Here is a 17,316-nt window from a genome sequence, read left to right on the forward strand (position 1 = left end):
CGTCACATTTTGTGACTCATAAGTGGTTAATGAGTTAATATAAAGTATTTAAACATGTGCATTGCTTACCTTCAGCCCCCCAAGCTCAGAGGGTTCATGCTGTTCATGAGGGTTCATTATTATATTCAGAGAATTACAAGCAGGTTCACTGAGAGGCCGGTACCACTAGATGGAGACAGACCACTTTCTCCTACACTCTGCAGCTCAGTGCTTTTTTTTTTTTAGTTGAACTAAAGTGTCAGAGTGCATACAGAGGCCAAGGTGATAAAGATTACCTGTGCAATAAATCAGGCGATAAGAAAGAGAAGCAATGATTTTAAATTTGTTTATGGTGAAATTTTATCAAGGTGATAATCAAGCTGCAGATTTAGAGTACAAATCTATCCTACAAAACAGGAACCTGGTGTCCTGCTGATTCTGCTGAAGGAAATAAAGACTCAGAGCAAACTGAACTATTCAGTTCTATCGTGATAACATCGTGATAACAACCAGATGCCATTATCTGGAGAATTAATTGAGCACACACCTTAAATTAATAGCTTATATATGAAAGATTAAAACTTTGAATGCTGGATGCTGAATGCAGTATTTCTTTTTCAAAAGTATGCTGTGGCATAATGCAGTAGCTCCTCCTCTTTATGATCATGTGACGCAGGTCAAACACTTGCTCATAGCAGTGGGAGGACACTCATGTGTTCTCACCTTGTAAAGCATTGAGTGTAACAAAGATCCCAGACAGAAGAAGTCAGACATCAAGAGATTTCTATTCTATTTCTATTCATTTTGTTTTTACTGAAAGAGCCTGACAGAGCACAAGGAATATTTTGTATCTTTTATACTGGTGACCAAGAACTGACTATAAAAGGAACATATAATGACAGATGAGCTGACGGTAGGCGATAAAATGATGGAAATATGGAAGAGAGGAGACTCAAAAAAAGAGTTATCCCAAATAGATAAAGGAATGGAATCTCAGCCGAGGAATAAAATACTGCATTCAATTGAAGAAATTCTGAAAAGGCCCTCATGTGTCAGAAAAGAGAATGAAGTACATCGGAACTGGTCTGTCATCAGAGAAAACAGCCAAGTATATAACCAGCATCCATGTACAGGTATGTTTTTTAGCCTTACTGTAAAAAATATTGGTTCAAATATTGTCAGAACATGTGTGTTCTCCTTTTGATGTTGAAATTTTTACTCTGTCAATAGAAACTCAGAATATGGGACTACATGAAGAGGCTCCAAAAGCTGCAGGAGACTGCAAGAGTGCGTAATACATTTATATATGAGTAGAAAAATCGATTAAAAGGATGATTCAAGAATGAATCAGTTTGAAATTGAACCACTTCTTTACTATCATATGTTTCAAACTGTCTGCTCACAGGTCAAAGAAGAAAGAGGCAAACCAGGGTCACTTTTACACCATTCCAGGTGCAGGAGCTCGAGAAGGTTTTCCAGCAAACCCATTATCCAGATATTAGCACCAGAGACCAGTTAGCCTCTCGCCTGCAGCTGACAGAGAGCCGAATACAGGTGGGATACATGTTGTTTGGTTTGGTTTTATTTTCAACTTAAAATAGTGAGATTTTTAATACTGGCCACATAAACAGAGTAATATTATTATTGGCGCTACGTTGGTATCAGTCACTACTTTATTTCCATTTGATCAAATCAGCAAGCTCCAAACACTCCAACTGTCTGACTGATTGCACTAACGAGTCCATCCATCCATTCTCTTCAGCTTATCCTTATCAGGGTCGCGGGGTGGCTGGAGCCTGTCCCAGGTGTTTCAGGGTGAAAGGCGATGTACACCCAGGTCCAAATTCATGGGCTGCATCCTCCAGAGGCCGCATTTGTAGACCGATTACGTCACAGCGACGCGCCGAAGGCTGTTCAAATTTGTAGACTCCCCCGAATACAGCCGACAAATGCGCCCTCTTTTCCCCGAAGTTGAAGGACTCCAGTTTCCAGCAATGGCGGCCGCTACTAAGTTTTAAAATTACTCTTACTAATCTTTCTGGGTCACAAAATAAACTTTTAACACATTTTCAGGCGAGAAAGTAGCTGTGTAAACATCAAATATCTGCTCGGTTTACCAAGATATCGCATATTTGCAAAAATGCTTCGACGTTTTCGGAGACGTCTGCCACCCACCAGCTCGACAGCTAGCTGGGAGCTCGAGGGTTACTGATGCGGCCGAGAACGGCACAACTCCCGGCACATCATTTTCACATCACCGCGGACTTTCGCTACTCGGGTTAAACGTAATATATAAGTCACTTAGACAACCTAAAAATGTTATTGTTGGGCTTTTTTCAGTGTTTTGTTTGTTCGTGAGTAAATCGGCTTGGCTGAGATTAAAGTTGTTAAATTAGATAAAATAAAACTTTATTAATCCCCCGGGTGGGTTCCTCCTTGGTTTTTACACAGCTGACTAAACGTCAAATAGAAAACTGATTAAACAGACGTATGAGACAGTCGAGAATTTACGCCAGTGTCCTGTTATATTTTAGATAGCAAGGAGCAGACGGCTGAGACAGCGGTGACGCTAATCAGAAGGCTAGACCGTCCAATTTCCCCAGCCGTTTACTTCCGGCCTACCCGACCTTCTGAGGACCTGGCCCACGTAGACCGCGAAGCCCGGGTCCTCAGGAGGATGCAGCCCATGAATTTGGACACGACCATTGGCACTCACAGTCACACCTGTGGGCGACTCATCAGTTAACCTAATCCCAGTAACTGTGTGTCTTTGCACATTAGTGCAGAGACAATAATGGTCTTTGGACAGAATTCTTGCACAAGCCAAAACCTCAAATGATTAATGATAAGGTGAGACGGGATAGGAGCACACATTTAAAATCATTAGCTCCAAACTGCAACACTGTTTAGGGGTTTTTATAAAAATGTTTTGAATCATTGTTAGTTTTAGATGTGATGCAGGCATTTTTATTACAATGCAAAATACCCCGAGACTCCTTTTATTGTGAACTGGTTCATTGTAGGTAAATTAACTGCATTAACATTTCTTCATGCTTGTATTACTATTATTGAAGTTTAGTTAATTGTTCTAAATAAATGGTCATTGTGTGTGTTGTTCAGATTTGGTTCCAAAACCGCAGGGCCAAATGGAGGAAGGTTGAAACACTCAGAGACATAGAGCTGATCAGCAGGCAGCGCTTACTTTCGACCAATCTTCACCGGCTTTATTATGAGGTAATTTGACATATATTTTTGTAAAATGTGTATTTATTATTCTCACATGTTCTGTTATGAGGCTTCCCTCATATTCCCAACGCAGCTCGAAGCTCTTTACAATTAAGAAATAAAGCACACAGCTTAGACATATTTAAACAATAAAATGTTTATGATATTATAAAGTCTTTGAATACAGCGTGACTTTCTTAGTAACTGAGCCATTGATGAGGTTCATAAGTAGAATATCTTGGTTATTCCTGTGAGATAAACATCTTTCTCTGCTCTCACAGAAGCCCCAGCTGCAAGCAATGTGCTGCCTGCCCTGCTGTTTACCAAAACCTCTTCAAGCAAGGCTGTATTTCAGCTCATCAACAACACCGGTTGTGCTGACCGCCGCACATTCTCCTGGTCACAGGACTCTCTATGTTGACATGCTGGGAACAGAACGATAGCACCTTCACCAATTCTGCACAACACTTTTTTTTTCATTGTTTTTAATTACACGAGGCAAAGAAAAAAGTTTGAGATGATGCTCAAACGTAAACACGAATCTGTAAAATACTGTAGCCGTATATTTTGCTTTTAATGTGTCACACTGTGTGAAGCTGAAATAAAGGCACTGATCTTTTTCTTTATCTCAATAAAGCTGATTGCTTCAAACGTTCTGATGTCTTTCTTCGAAATAAAAGTCCTCGTGATTAGTCTGTACTGATGTATTTGTACAGATCAAGGTTTGAGGGCGTCCTGTACCGTGATATACTTCTTGGTAGAGAGAGCCGTGTCACTGTTACTGTGCAGCAAAGCATTTGGCTGTGTTTTTTTTTCATGACACGATTTTTCCTTGTCACAGATAAGATACAGCTTTGCCATGACCTGTTCATCTGTTTGACTTTCTGACAACCTCTCCTTATCTTAATTTGGGCTTGTAACTTGAGGTTATTGGCAGGTCAGATTTAGACAACATGTGGGATCAAAGGAGAAATACAGGGTGAATCATTACTGTATATTGGGGCTATAGAGCTATATAAATAATTGTGTTCTAGGCGAACTTAAAGAGTGAAAAGTTTTGATTCATTCTTGTTCCTTTGCCGAGCAAATGTTACATATTTATATTAAGTATTGTTCGTGGCCTTCCTTTAATGACTTGTGCTCACCAGTCACCTTGAAACCTGCTGCGTGCGACAATTCCAGGTTTTTCTGAGAAGTGTTACATAGGCCAGTTCCCAAATAATTACCAATTATAAGAGAGATAACACAGCGTCCGTCGCCTTCGCTATCAATTCAATAATTTACTTGACAGGGTCATAACTGATTACATTTAACAGGGCTCTGAGTATGGCTAAACTTTTCACCCTGGCCTTATCTTACTTTATTGCATGTGTTTGCTGTAAGATAAACCACACTGGTGGCTGAATGGGAGGGATTACAGTAAGAGGACAAAAATAGTTGTTGGAAAGAGAAAAAACAACAACCTTGAGAACCTCATAATCGTACTTTTATTGGATTTTGTTATTGTAATTCCAAACTGGCACCTTACATTTCCTAAAAGGCTGAAATAATTCCTGGGAAACCTTAGTTACTGATACCAGACAGGTTATCTTATGCCAAATAGCTGTTGCAATGTTTTACATCGAATGTTAGTTTATTGTTCACATTTGATCTTAATTTATTATTTTATACTTTGTCACTATTCTTCCATTAAACTTTTATTGTCTCAGTTAGAAAGGATCCACATAGATTAGCTGTACCTGCTTACTTTGAGAGTAAGATCTTTTCCATATAGTTCGGAGACTTTACTGGCCACGAGTGCCATAAAGGAATCAACACAGGAAGAGATTACCCAATACAGGGTTGTACACCATTTTCCTTTCACCTTAAATATATCGCAGTCTTTGCAACTGTAAGAAAAACTTCTTTCACTAAGGCACTAACTTGCATCAGGACCCCTGTCTGGTATAAAAAGCATATTGATGTCAGTAAAAACAATTTTTTAAATGTAATGGACACAAATAACTTTTATGGTATAAACACAACCTGAGAGTGATATTAAACACTAAATTATATATATATTTTAGTGTTTCCTGTTATATCTGCAGTGAGACTTTACTATATGTATACAAGTAGTTTGATTAAACTTTTTATTAGATTATAAAAATCCACAACTGATTATATGACATAAAAGCTTATAAATTGCACCTACCTGGTTGATAAAGATTTCAAAATTCACCAGTTTTTGGTTTAATTTTTTCATATACGAATTTATTATTATTTATTTCCATAAGAAAACGTAATGTAATCATTAAAACATTTAAAAAGCAGAAGGCATCCGTTTACTCAGTAACATTTACATGTTTGCGCACGCTCAGATGGGAAGCGATACACCAGAGTAGCCGACAGATGGCGCCCCTGCACCCATGAATAAGCAAAATTGATGCTCTCAGTTTTGCTGTGTGTCAAACAGAAGACACCACTGACCTGATTTTATTCTGTCATTTATTTAAAGCTCGTTTTTTTTATCAGCTGTTGAATGTTGTTCAGAATACTGAAGCACTAAAACAGATTTATTTTTGTTGTTGTTGTTTTTACTTTGTGCTTCGTTTCCAGTCTGCAGCTGGCTCTCAGTGGAGAGGAGGGGTGGGGGGCGGATATTCATCATCTCGCAGCCTCCGCCCGCCTATCTGGCTCATCTGCCTCTGTCCAAAGCGGTGGAGAGACGGGGGGAACCGCAGACAGACAGGGGGACATAAAGCTTTTAGTCGAAGCGAAAGCGCGAGAGAGGGGCGATGGCCGCTGGTGCAGGATGCGGGGAATCGGTGGATCAGTACCGGGCCGAGGTGGAGCGGCTCGCCCAGGAACTGGCCGAGGCGAACCGGGAAAAGATCAGGGCTGCGGAGTGCGGTTTAGCTGTCCTGGAGGAGAATCAGGCGCTGAAGCAGAAGTATACAGAGCTAGAGACCGAACAAGAGATCCTCAGGAAGGAGTTGGAGCAGTTACAAGAGGTAAGAGGAGAGGATGAGGCAGTGATTCTATTTATTTATTTGTTTTCATTCTGTAGGGAGGGGAAAGCACTGCAGTCAGGTGTGTGACTCGCTTGCACCTCAATTGAGTGACGCTCAGCGGGTATCTATAAACCTGTTTGACGCCCAGAGGCAGAGTGGGGGCGGCAATTTATCAGGGCTTTCAAAAAGAGCAATAGTTTAATGCAACTTAAATATGATGCAATTGAAGATCCTCCAGCTGGAAAATGTGCAACACTGTATGAATAAATTGCTTCATGAATAAATTATAATGTAAAATGCTGTTTGTGCAGTGGGTATATCGAGCAGCACTGAGCATTACAGTGTCGGAATTGCAAGCACACAGTAACAGTCCACTTCAGCTCCCACAACAGGAAGTTTCTTTGTTTTCCATAGTAAGAAGAGTCATTAGGGAATTTCAGGGACTCTTTTAGGACCTTTTTTTTTTTTTTTGCTTAGATGTTTCTTGAGGGTATTTCACTGCAGGCCATATGGTGCTTCAATAATCAACTGGTCTGAATTATAAGAGATAAAGTCACATCAAAACATGTCGTTAAAATTCAAGATATTTTAAGGTAGGTGTCGACCTGGCTAATGACTGCAGGGTGTCGAGTTACTCAGTGCATACATGTTGCAAGAGGCAGATGCTGACAGGGCTCCCTGGTCCAAGGTCGCCTATGGAAATTGCTGACCATTGGAAGAAGGAGTTGAAGGCTGGTTACACTGGTGCGGTGAGTGCTTGTGAGTGTCCGTGGCATCGAGATAGGCCCCGTCATTATTTACATGGAGTCATCTATTATCACTTGAACATCAGTTGCTTTGGTCGAACATTTAAGTCATCGAGTCACAAGAAAACTTTTAATACCCTGTTTATTTTTTCTGAAAGCAAATAATAGAGGACTGTCAGAATGCATCATGTGTTACAGGTGATCTTTTTGATATGTTAAGGGTGTTAGCTAAACCTTTCAAAGATAGCCAACAGCCCTGGTCAAAGTAATTCTCTGAATTATTCTTTTTATTGTTTCACTTTTTCGCATAAGAATCATTTTGATTCTGGTTCACGTGTAGCCCATTTGAAATAAACCTCTAAAAGTCCACATTCATCCTACACATCAGTGACTCTTTCTTGTGCAACTAGCTCACCAAATATAGCCAAATAAAAAAGAATCCACATAGTACATTAAGCATCACTTATCACATTACATTTTGCATGCTTAATTGTATTTATACTTTGTTCCTCGTACCCTTTTATTCCACTGCTTAGCTTAACATTTCGGTTTGACACGCATGCAGAATCTGAACGATCTTAGTGCAGATAACAGCACAGCAAGAAAGCTGAGGAGACAGCGTGATACAGCCAGCAGCTCAGCAGTGTCAAGCTGATAACTCACACTTATGGATTACAGAGGGATGGGTATTATGATGGACTATGGTGAGAATATGTTGAGAAAGAAAAGATAATGGAGAAGAAATATAAAGACATGGCCGTGTTTTAAGAGGGGAGACGATTATAAGACTAAAGCATACTGGAAGAACTGACTTTGTTAGAGGAAGTTGCCTCTACCTCTAAAAAATAAATTAAGCACGTCAACTGCTTTTAAGCAGTAGTGTAGGCAGCTGCTCGTACATTATTCATCCTTTTAGTTTTCACATTTGTAGTAAAACTTTGATTTTAACTGAAAAAGAACATCAGGTCAGCAAAAAACCACCAACCATTCCTCAGTGTTGTGGTCGGCTCACATCTGCTTGCCTGTATGATTGACTTCTCGCTTGACAGAGGCAACATTTTCTGTATGTGATATTGCTTCAGCAGAAAAAACCCCACCTCTGGGATCCTGTGTGTCTGCTGCACACTTCTATGAATAAGAGACCAAATGGCAGAGTGCAAACCTGCCACTTCAATAACATCACATCTGCTCTCCCCGTACTCGGGAGAGGTGCAAAATAAAAGGTGCAGAAATTCCAGATAGAAACTGAAATTGCTTCTGGGATTAAGTGGAATAGAATATATAATTACAGCGAAAGGTAGACACCTTTTTTGTTTCAGATTACAATGTTTTTCTTCAGTCGTATTGTTTGTATTACATTGTTCTATATTTTTCAGCAACAACTGACAAAAGGCTACTTTATCATACTTGTAGAAACAAAGAACAAATGCCTGAAGTGTGTATTTGTTATCCAGATGCCACACAGATCATATGCCATTGTGTCTGCATGTGTGTATGTCCAAGCTGCCCAGATTTGCATGCATGTTCCTACTGCGTTTGCATACGTTCTGTAGGCACACATACGGCAGCACTGTATTCCCCGTGTGCTCAGGTTGTTTGCCCTCAATCCAGGTCCCAGCTGGTGGGGAGACGCTGGTTAGAGCGCTGCTTGTGCTGCACATTCAGCTCACAAACTAAACACGTGGAGAAACCTATGCAAGACACAAGTGCCTCAGCTACTGTAACACAGGACTAATTTGGGCTTGTTTTACAAAAAGTGTGTATCTGTGTGAGTATCTGCTATGCAATGAACCACAAGGACTTGGATATGGAAAGTCATGATGTGACGTGACACATCAGCATCCTCCACGCAAATAAGTCAAACAGTCTTTGTGTGTACAATCATGCACAAAAACGTATTTTTTGGACATTTTTGCTTTTTGTTGTTGTTTTTGATGATGATGATGATCCCAGTCCTTTGTAAGAAATTGATGTTGCTCCAGTGGTATTCATCCTACTTTTGCTTCTTCAGAAATAACTGCAATTGCATCTCTTTGCTATCTGCAGGGTCCAAGAGCATGTGTTGGCACTGAATACATATTTTATTTTATTTTTGTCCACTGTTTACCTATACATTGTTTCCCTCACCCAGCTCCGTCTCTCCCTCCCCGTCTCAGTGTTTGCCTCACGACCCAATCAGCCGTTCCTTGTTTCTCTGTGTGTATGCACTGTATGTCTCTGGATAGCTGCCTAAGCAGTGACAGAGACATCACTACCCTGTGGCTTTGGCTTGTTAGCGCTATCTCTGGGCAGATCAACCTCAGGAAGGACACATAGTAGGAGGCAGAAGGAGGAGGATGCCACTGCAGAGCAGAATAAGTTCCATCATGTTAGTGAGGTTATATGCTTTCTAGGGATTCACGCTGTCAGCAAAGCTTGAATTTACCTTTAAGAAGTATTGGAAGAGAATCGCTCTGCTATCATTTCATAATATAATTATTTATTTTGTTTAGTTGAATTAAAAATGCTTGACATGTTTCGAACACCTTGGATCTGAGGAAGCATGTGAAATAAAAGTTAGCAATATCAGCTGCTTTCATAAGTCATCTTTGGGTCTTTCGGATCAGAAGCTTGCAGAAGAAATGACATTTGTGATAAGTTGGGAACAGGCAGTTCACAGGTCAGTTTGTTCCCTCTGCTTTGGGCCATGAAAAATGCCAGCTGAGATCTGTGTCAAAGACTTCACATGGTAATCTCAAAGACCAAAAAAGAAAAGCTGAGTCACGATTCATCAGATCAACGTGGAATTTCCTAATCAGATAAGTAGAACGTAATGCTAAAAGACCGGGCCCTGCACTTCCTTCTCCTGTAAGGTTTAAGCTTCATCATCAGACATTTTAACAACTTGTTTGCATTGTGTTGCACAAGCACAGTCAGCTGAGATTCTCCCACAGCCAGCAACAAACAGAAATGAAAGGAAGTCTTTTGTATGATGTGCACTTTACTTTTAGACAGAACAAAAAAGGAGACAATGAGTGAGATTTTAGCAGTTGCTCGCATGTTATAAAAGTGTGTTACTGTTAAATTACTCCAGTTATCAGTTATGTCTACTGGCTATTAAGCTAATGGGGGGGTGATAATATGTAGGTTGCAAAATGGTCCAAAAATACTCCAGCTAGTGCATTTTTCAAAGGTACACAAGGTGAAACTTTGCTTTACATTTGGTCTGAACACACAGCTGTTTATAGCTTTCCTGTCCATGACACCTGTAAGGGGGGATTTTATAGCAGCCCTGTTTAAATTGTATTCAAATCGGTAAAACGTCTATTTAAGTTGTATTTCATTATAAGGGGTGTGGCCACTAAAGGTTGGCGTAGTTTCTTCGTCTTCAGCCTCCATCTTGTTCTACTGGACGGGCTGTTCAGCTTTGTATACAGCCTGTTTATCATCTGCCAACGTTAGCATACCATCTAATATGTCAGTGAATTATGGATTCATCTTGTTATCTAACCAGTGCTAGTGTTAGCTGATACCTCCCCAGCTCTACAGTTTGTGCATATGGTCAAGTCTGGTTTAAAGAAAAGAGGAAGAAGATGAAAAGGATGGCAAAAACCTGAACCCAAGGCTTCAAAAACATAGTCCACAATCACGTGAATGATTTCACTATGACTGGAATCTTTGGATATTTAAGGATTTCTTAATTCATAAATTGTATCCAGAGGAAAGAAGCTGAAGAAGAGCAAGCTTACTGAACAAGAATGCACAGGTTTATCTGTCTTTTTCAAAGAAGCATGAGAAAGAGCTGGACTGTATAATTATATGTGTTTCTTTTGAAATCCTATTGGCTGTTATCAAAGATGATCAACTGTATGTGTGATAAATACAAAAACAGTATTATATCCATTTTCTTTTAACATCATGGAACACTGAATCTAATTAATATAGAAGTCAGTATAAGAACACTGTATGACTGTTGCCTCATCCTTTCGCCTTGTGTCTCTTCCTCACCTGCTTAATTTGTACCTATAGTAGGCGGGGCTAACCCTGACCTCAAAGCGCTTTATAAGTGTCGTGTGATTTCTAAATATTCACAAGCTTTGTGTTTGCATGGATTCCTGTAGCTTGCAGTGGACGATACCTAAACTGAGCTGCAATTTCCCGAGTTTGAATCTGGGTAGGGACATGTGTCATTAAACAGTTTATTGTCTCCTTTCCATAATTTGTGCCTCGTCTCCTTTCTCCTCCATCTTCATGCCTGTGACCTGGAAATTGATCTCAGTGTGCCATCTCGGAGAATGTCCCAATTTCTAAAAAGCATTTGAAGAGGGAGAAGGGAAAGAAATCAAGGATGAGAATAAGAGGAGGGAAAGGGGGAATACTGTACTATAGATTGTACTTGTTTAGTTTAGATTTAGTTTATTTTGGTACTTACTTGTCTCTGGTGCCTTGTGTTTAGTTTTACTTCCCCCATCTGTCTAATTGTCTTTGATTACCATCACCTGTGTCTCATGCTGTGTCCTGTTTCCTGTTGTGTATAAATGTTGTTGTGTTCCCCACATTCTTTGTTGCAGCACTGGCTGACCTTCCTTGTGTGTTTCTGTTTGTGTGCCTTTGGATGAACTTGTACATCAGACTGAATAAATATCTCACTCTCTCCTCTGCAGTTGAGTCCTAGCTCCACATTAGATGACTGAAACAGTTTCTTGAAGGATTTGCCCAACTTAATGTGATATGCTGTTAGTCAATGATCGTGTGTGAGAAATTGCTTTAGATAAACTTTTTTTAGAATGACCAACCACCACCAAGTTTCAAATGTGCTGTTTCTTAAGCAGACATGGAACAGTGTAATCTGACTACATTCAAGATGAAGAGTCACTTTTTCCCTGCTGTGCACATCTGGCTTTTTTTTAATTAGTACTGTCACTCTATACAGGGAGTGCAGAATTATTAGGCAAGTTGTATTTTTGAGGAATAATTTTATTATTGAACAACAACCATGTTCTCAATGAACCCAAAAAACTCATTAATATCAAAGCTGAATGTTTTTGGAAGTAGTTTTTAGTTTGTTTTTAGTTTGAGCTATTTTAGGGGGATATCTGTGTGTGCAGGTGACTATTACTGTGCATAATTATTAGGCAACTTAACCAAAAACAAATATATACCCATTTCAATTATTTATTTTTACCAGTGAAACCAACATAATATCTCCACATTCACAAATATACATTTCTGACGTTCAAAAACAAAACAAAAACAAATCAGCGACCAATATAGCCACCTTTCTTTGCAAGGACACTCAAAAGCCTGCCATCCATGGATTCTCAAATCAAATCAAATCAAAATTTATTTATATAGCACATATTAAAAACAATAGTGTTGACCATAGTCCTTCACAGTCAATAAAAACATGAGAAAGAAAGTGTACTTTATTGGTCCCCGTGGGGAAAATCCCTCTCTGCATTTAACCCATTCACTCAGTGAAGCAGTGGGCAGCCATTGGGCGCCCGGGGAGCAGTGTGTGGGGACGGTACCTTGCTCAGGGGTACCTCAGGGTAGCTGTTCAAGGGAATCGAACCCCGACCTTCCGATCATGGGGCCACCACTCTCTACCTACTGAGCTATCCCTGCCCCACGTGAGACAGTTAAAACAAACAATAGAAGAGGACAACAAACAATAGGTAACAACGCAACAAGCTAAAACAGCCAACTAGACAGAATCAAAAGCCAAAGTAAAAAAATAAGTTTTAAGACGTAATTTAAAAGACTGGATAGACTCGGCAGTGCGAATATGAACGGGGAGGTTATTCCAGAGTCTGGGTGCCACGGATGCAAAGGCCCGGTCGCCTCTCGACTTCATTCGAGTCCTAGGTTGTGCTAGGAGCCTATGGTTGGATGATCTAAGTGCCCTGTTGGGATTGTATGAATGGAGTAAATCAGTGTTTTGATCTGTTCACCATCAACATTGCGTGCAGCAGCAACCACAGCCTCCCAGACACTGTTCAGAGAGGTGTACTGTTTTCCCTCCTTGTAAATCTCACATTTGATGATGGACCACAGGTTCTCAATGGGGTTCAGATCAGGTGAACAAGGAGGCCATGTCATTAGTTTTTCTTCTTTTATACCCTTTCTTGCCAGCCACGCTGTGGAGTACTTGGACGCGTGTGATGGAGCATTGTCCTGCATGAAAATCATGTTTTTCTTGAAGGATGCAGACTTCTTCCTGTACCACTGCTTGAAGAAGGTGTCTTCCAGAAACTGGCAGTAGGACTGGGAGTTGAGCTTGACTCCATCCTCAACCCGAAAAGGCCCCACAAGCTCATCTTTGATGATACCAGCCCAAACCAGTACTCCACCTCCACCTTGCTGGCGTCTGAGTCGGACTGGAGCTCTCTGCCCTTTACCAATCCAGCCACGGGCCCAACAAGACACACAAGCTGACGTTTCAGCTTGTGTGTCTTGTTCAGCGGTGGTCGTCTTTCAGCCTTTCTTACCTTGGCCATGTCTCTGAGTATTGCACACCTTGTGCTTTTGGGCACTCCAGTGATGTTGCAGCTCTGAAATATGGCCAAACTGGTGGCAAGTGGCATCTTGGCAGCTGCACGCTTGACTTTTCTCAGTTCATGGGCAGTTATTTTGCTCCTTGGTTTTTCCACACGCTTCTTGCGACCCTGTTGACTATTTTGAATGAAACGCTTGATTGTTCGATGATCACGCTTCAGAAGCTTTGCAATTTTGAGACTGCTGCATCCCTCTGCAAGATATCTCACTATTTTTGACTTTTCTGAGCCTGTCAAGTCCTTCTTTTCACCCATTTTGCCAAAGGAAAGGAAGTTGCCTAATAATTATGCACACCTGATATAGGGTGTTGATGTCATTAGACCACACCCCTTCTCATTACAGAGATGCACATCACCTAATATGCTTAATTGGTAGTAGGCTTTCGAGCCTATACAGCTTGGAGTAAGACAACATGCATGAAGAGGATGATGTGGACAAAATACTCATTTGCCTAATAATTCTGCACTCCCTGTAGAAGGAAAAAAAGGAACATTGATTAAAAGGATTAGCAGAACTTGAATACTTATTAACATTTCTGGTGTGTTTGACGTTCTCAAACAAGAAAGCAGCAGCTGGGGAGAAAGGGTTTTCTCGCTTCTCCTTCCACCTCCTCCTTTGACTCCTGTTTTACATTGGCAGAGGCAGTAAACATGGACAGAAGGGCTGAATCAATATCTCATGAGATGGTAGTGTTTCAATCTTTTAGCTGTGCACTACACCATCAGCTCAGCGTGCCCCTCCTCATCTCATTATTCCCCTACAGTCCCCCCCTGGATTGAAGTGGGAATTATGCATTGATTTCTGCTCTGTTTGGTGAAAACGTATCATGTCTGAGCTACGCTGGACTCTATTGTGTGTAGCGTAGCGTGTATTGCAAAGATCGGTGAATGCTGCCTAAACACGTGTGAGAGATTCTATTTAGTAGCTTCAAGAATTTTAGAAAAACTGGCTCTTTAATCAGTAACCCACTGCGCTTTATGAGCAATCAAACTGTTTTTGGCACCTTTGCCTCTTGGCTGGAAATAAAGCCAAGAGTGGAATGCACTGTGCAGTTTTCGCTGATGCTGACCTGTGACCCTTGCAACAGGCTCAGGGATGCAGTCAAGCATATAGATAAGGACCTGTATGCCCTCGTGGTCTCTGTTGTTTTTGTGGAGAGTTGCCGTGTGTGTTTTTCCAGCACCTGAAGGGAAAATCATTGGTCTTTGTGTTTGAGCCACACATCTGGGCTGATGTGCACAGAGCTTCCCCCTTTCTGTTTTTCCCCTGTGTGCGTGTGCAACACGAAAGGTGGGAGGCTCGGGTGGGGATGTTGTGATGGAGAGCACAGAGTGAGGGGCGGCAGGATATTGTAGTGGTGTTGAGTGATTTCAGCCTATCAACCAGGCCCTCTTTGTTGTTTCAGGTTTTTATGGTTGTATTGACGTAATGGAGAAAAGGGGAGGAGACACAAAAGTGTGCTGTGCGTATCGTATACACACTGTGTCAGCAGAATAGAAGAGCACAGAACAGAGTTTGTTCAGTTGCTTCAGTGTAACGATTGTTCTTTTCTATTGTCACAGAGAAAGGGGCTTAATGAACCTGCAGAGCCCCTTCAGGTTTGCCCGTCCCTGCATAGATTAAGTTTTTTCAGAATGCTCCTTTTTGCTGCAGTGAAATGTAGTAAGAACAGGACTCTCCTCCCTGCTGGCTGCTGTATCGATTAGTTTTCCACTTTAGCTGTGTGTGCTGCAAACTCGGATACCATAGCAGAAAAATCTGTCCATCCTCTCACAAGGAGGAAAAAAAGACATTATTCCATGCGTCGTCAAAACTTATTGTTTGCCTGAATTAAATTGGACTTCTCTTAAGTCATTAATGCATCACTGAACGTGGTTGTTAAGCCTTTCTTATTGTCTAGACAGAGCTATTGAGTTTCATCTACAGTATAGTCTTATTCTATGCTTCTCATCCCAGCATCCCCGATAAAGAGAAGCCTTTTATCTCCATATCCAGAGGCCATTTTATCCCGCAAAGGGCGCTTGGAAATGCGCATGATCCTCCCTGTCCTCTGCCTTGTCACCATTCTCACACACAAAGGCAGGCATGAGCACATGCACACCCAAGCATGCGCTTGTGATGGGTGTGCCATACAGAATAGGGTCAAAGATGCGTCTTTGTCACTTCAGCCCTATTAGGGAATGTATAGAATTAGACAGACTTTCCATAGTCAACCTGTTTAATTAACCATGTTCTCAGTACACTGGTCATGACTTCAAGTAAGGTCAGGAAACTAAAACAGGAAGTATGCCATGTCAGGGTGAATATGGAGATGATGGGCCTTAATTGGAATTAGTGGGATTAAGTTTTTTGGCAGTTTTGGGTGCGAACTTTTTGTCCAAACACTGACTCACATCAAGCATGATAACAAATCATTTTGACAAGGAAAACATTTCATACAAAAGGAGCAGAAACAGATAAAACAGCTTATAATACACAATGGAGAGATATTTAAGACTCTCATGGGTGTGAATATGTGCCATACTGCACCTTATTAGTACCTTTTTCAAGAAATCAAACTCTACATACTCTGGCATGGAGGGTCTCGTGTGGCTGCACAAAAGCACTGAGTCACCCTGAGGCCCCATGCATGCAATACCAAGAGGGTCACTGTGTGCAGGCTAGCCTCTCCATTGTAGTCTGTATTTGTCTGGCTTGGCTGAGTCCTCTTTATCAGGAGAGACCGAGTGCAGAGAGAGGAGAGCGTTTTATCAGATGAATCTGCTCTGTGTGTCTCTCTGTTTTTATGAGTCTGGCTGCCTGTCTGGGTGTGTCTGCAGGAACGATTACAGATTATCAATGAGCCTGCGAGTTTTCAGTCACTTCTGTCTTTTGATGTTGTAACACATTCCTCAGTGTTCAGACGCTGTTGTTGTTTTAAGTTTCCGGTTTCTTCTTCCGCCACCTGAAAAGGGGGATAAAGGACACCAGCATAGAGGGAGGTACTGCATAAAGAAAGAAGACACGTACTCCATTAGTGGTCTTCGTCCCCTGACTACTTAATGAAAATTATGGCGGGATTGGGGGGTATAAATGGAGATGGAAATTTAATAAGATATTAAATCTGGCCACTTTGATGTATTGGTGGATTATCCTTTTAGAAATATTTAACTTTATCACTTTTTTTCTGCTAATTTCGTTTTCATGAACCTCTGAGCAAATCACTGTGTTTATCAGGTTGTAACCTGAGGGAGAGGATTTGTTTGGATTACCTTACAGCTGATTCACTTAGCCACACAGTTACACACCTGCATGCACAACATAATAACCTTCAAATAGAAAGAACGGTCCAATATGGGCTCAGTGTTTCTGAAACATAATTTAGCTTTAGCACACATCCCACATGTTACTGTTATTGTTGGCTGTGCAGTCAAGTATGAGAAACAGCCTCATTTGCATCGTGCTATCAATTTCCTATGAAGCAAAAAATGATTATCCCTTGATCAGTTGATCAAACTACCCAAATCTTTAGTAGCGACAGATTTGGCAGCGATACGCTGGTACGTGTTTTCTCTGTTTCTTTGATAAGCGATACTTTCTTTGGCCTTTTTTTCTTTATGACATCAGCTAAATATTTCATTTATAAAGCACTAAATATTTGGCTGATTAATTATAAGGAAACTAGCACAAAGTTTTCATTAACATTTATACACACCGAAATGAATGTAGCCACATGACGTCATTCATCGGTATGTGGACCAGCATTTTTAAGGCTAAACTTTGGGTTTAAGGGAAACACTTGTTGAAGTGAAATGCGACATTAATCGGACGAAAGAGTGAGCTGCTGATATAATGGCCAA

General features: G+C 40.9%; 2 protein-coding genes across 5 annotated transcripts in view; both read left to right on the top strand.

Annotated features, from left to right (window-relative positions):
• The first annotated feature begins 635 nt into the window (after window positions 1-635).
• LOC309712039 (uncharacterized protein) lies at window positions 636-3,807 on the top strand. The gene is made up of 5 exons (XM_082542622.1): window positions 636-1,112; window positions 1,210-1,266; window positions 1,385-1,533; window positions 3,100-3,213; window positions 3,486-3,807. Exons 1-5 carry the CDS (start codon window positions 875-877, stop codon window positions 3,645-3,647), a joined length of 720 nt encoding a protein of 239 aa, XP_082398748.1. The 5' UTR covers window positions 636-874; the 3' UTR covers window positions 3,648-3,807.
• Window positions 3,808-5,679: 1,872 nt separating this feature from the next.
• bicd1a (bicaudal D homolog 1a) overlaps window positions 5,680-17,316 on the top strand; it is a 31,923-nt gene continuing 20,286 nt past the window's right edge. For 2 of the 4 annotated variants that reach the window (XM_082541413.1, XM_082541415.1), the window contains exon 1: window positions 5,681-6,194. In XM_082541413.1, coding sequence (XP_082397539.1) covers window positions 5,979-6,194 — 216 coding nt within the window. In that variant the 5' untranslated portion in view covers window positions 5,681-5,978. Of the gene's footprint in view, window positions 6,195-17,316 lie in introns of all 4 variants that reach the window. The other 2 variants (XM_082541412.1, XM_082541414.1) reach the window with 2 other exon arrangements.

This window comes from Aulonocara stuartgranti (genome assembly GCF_965226115.1).
Source record: "Aulonocara stuartgranti genome assembly, chromosome: 7".
Classification (NCBI taxonomy): Eukaryota; Metazoa; Chordata; class Actinopteri; order Cichliformes; family Cichlidae; genus Aulonocara; species Aulonocara stuartgranti.

Bases quoted from the DNA above. Each gene is read 5' to 3' on its own strand.
- LOC309712039 (XM_082542622.1), top strand. From the start codon at position 875: ATGACAGATGAGCTGACGGTAGGCGATAAAATGATGGAAATATGGAAG. The intron at 1,267-1,384 runs GTGCGTAATACA...GTCTGCTCACAG, and splicing joins AGCTGCAGGAGACTGCAAGA to GTCAAAGAAGAAAGAGGCAA. The intron at 1,534-3,099 runs GTGGGATACATG...TGTGTTGTTCAG, and splicing joins TGACAGAGAGCCGAATACAG to ATTTGGTTCCAAAACCGCAG.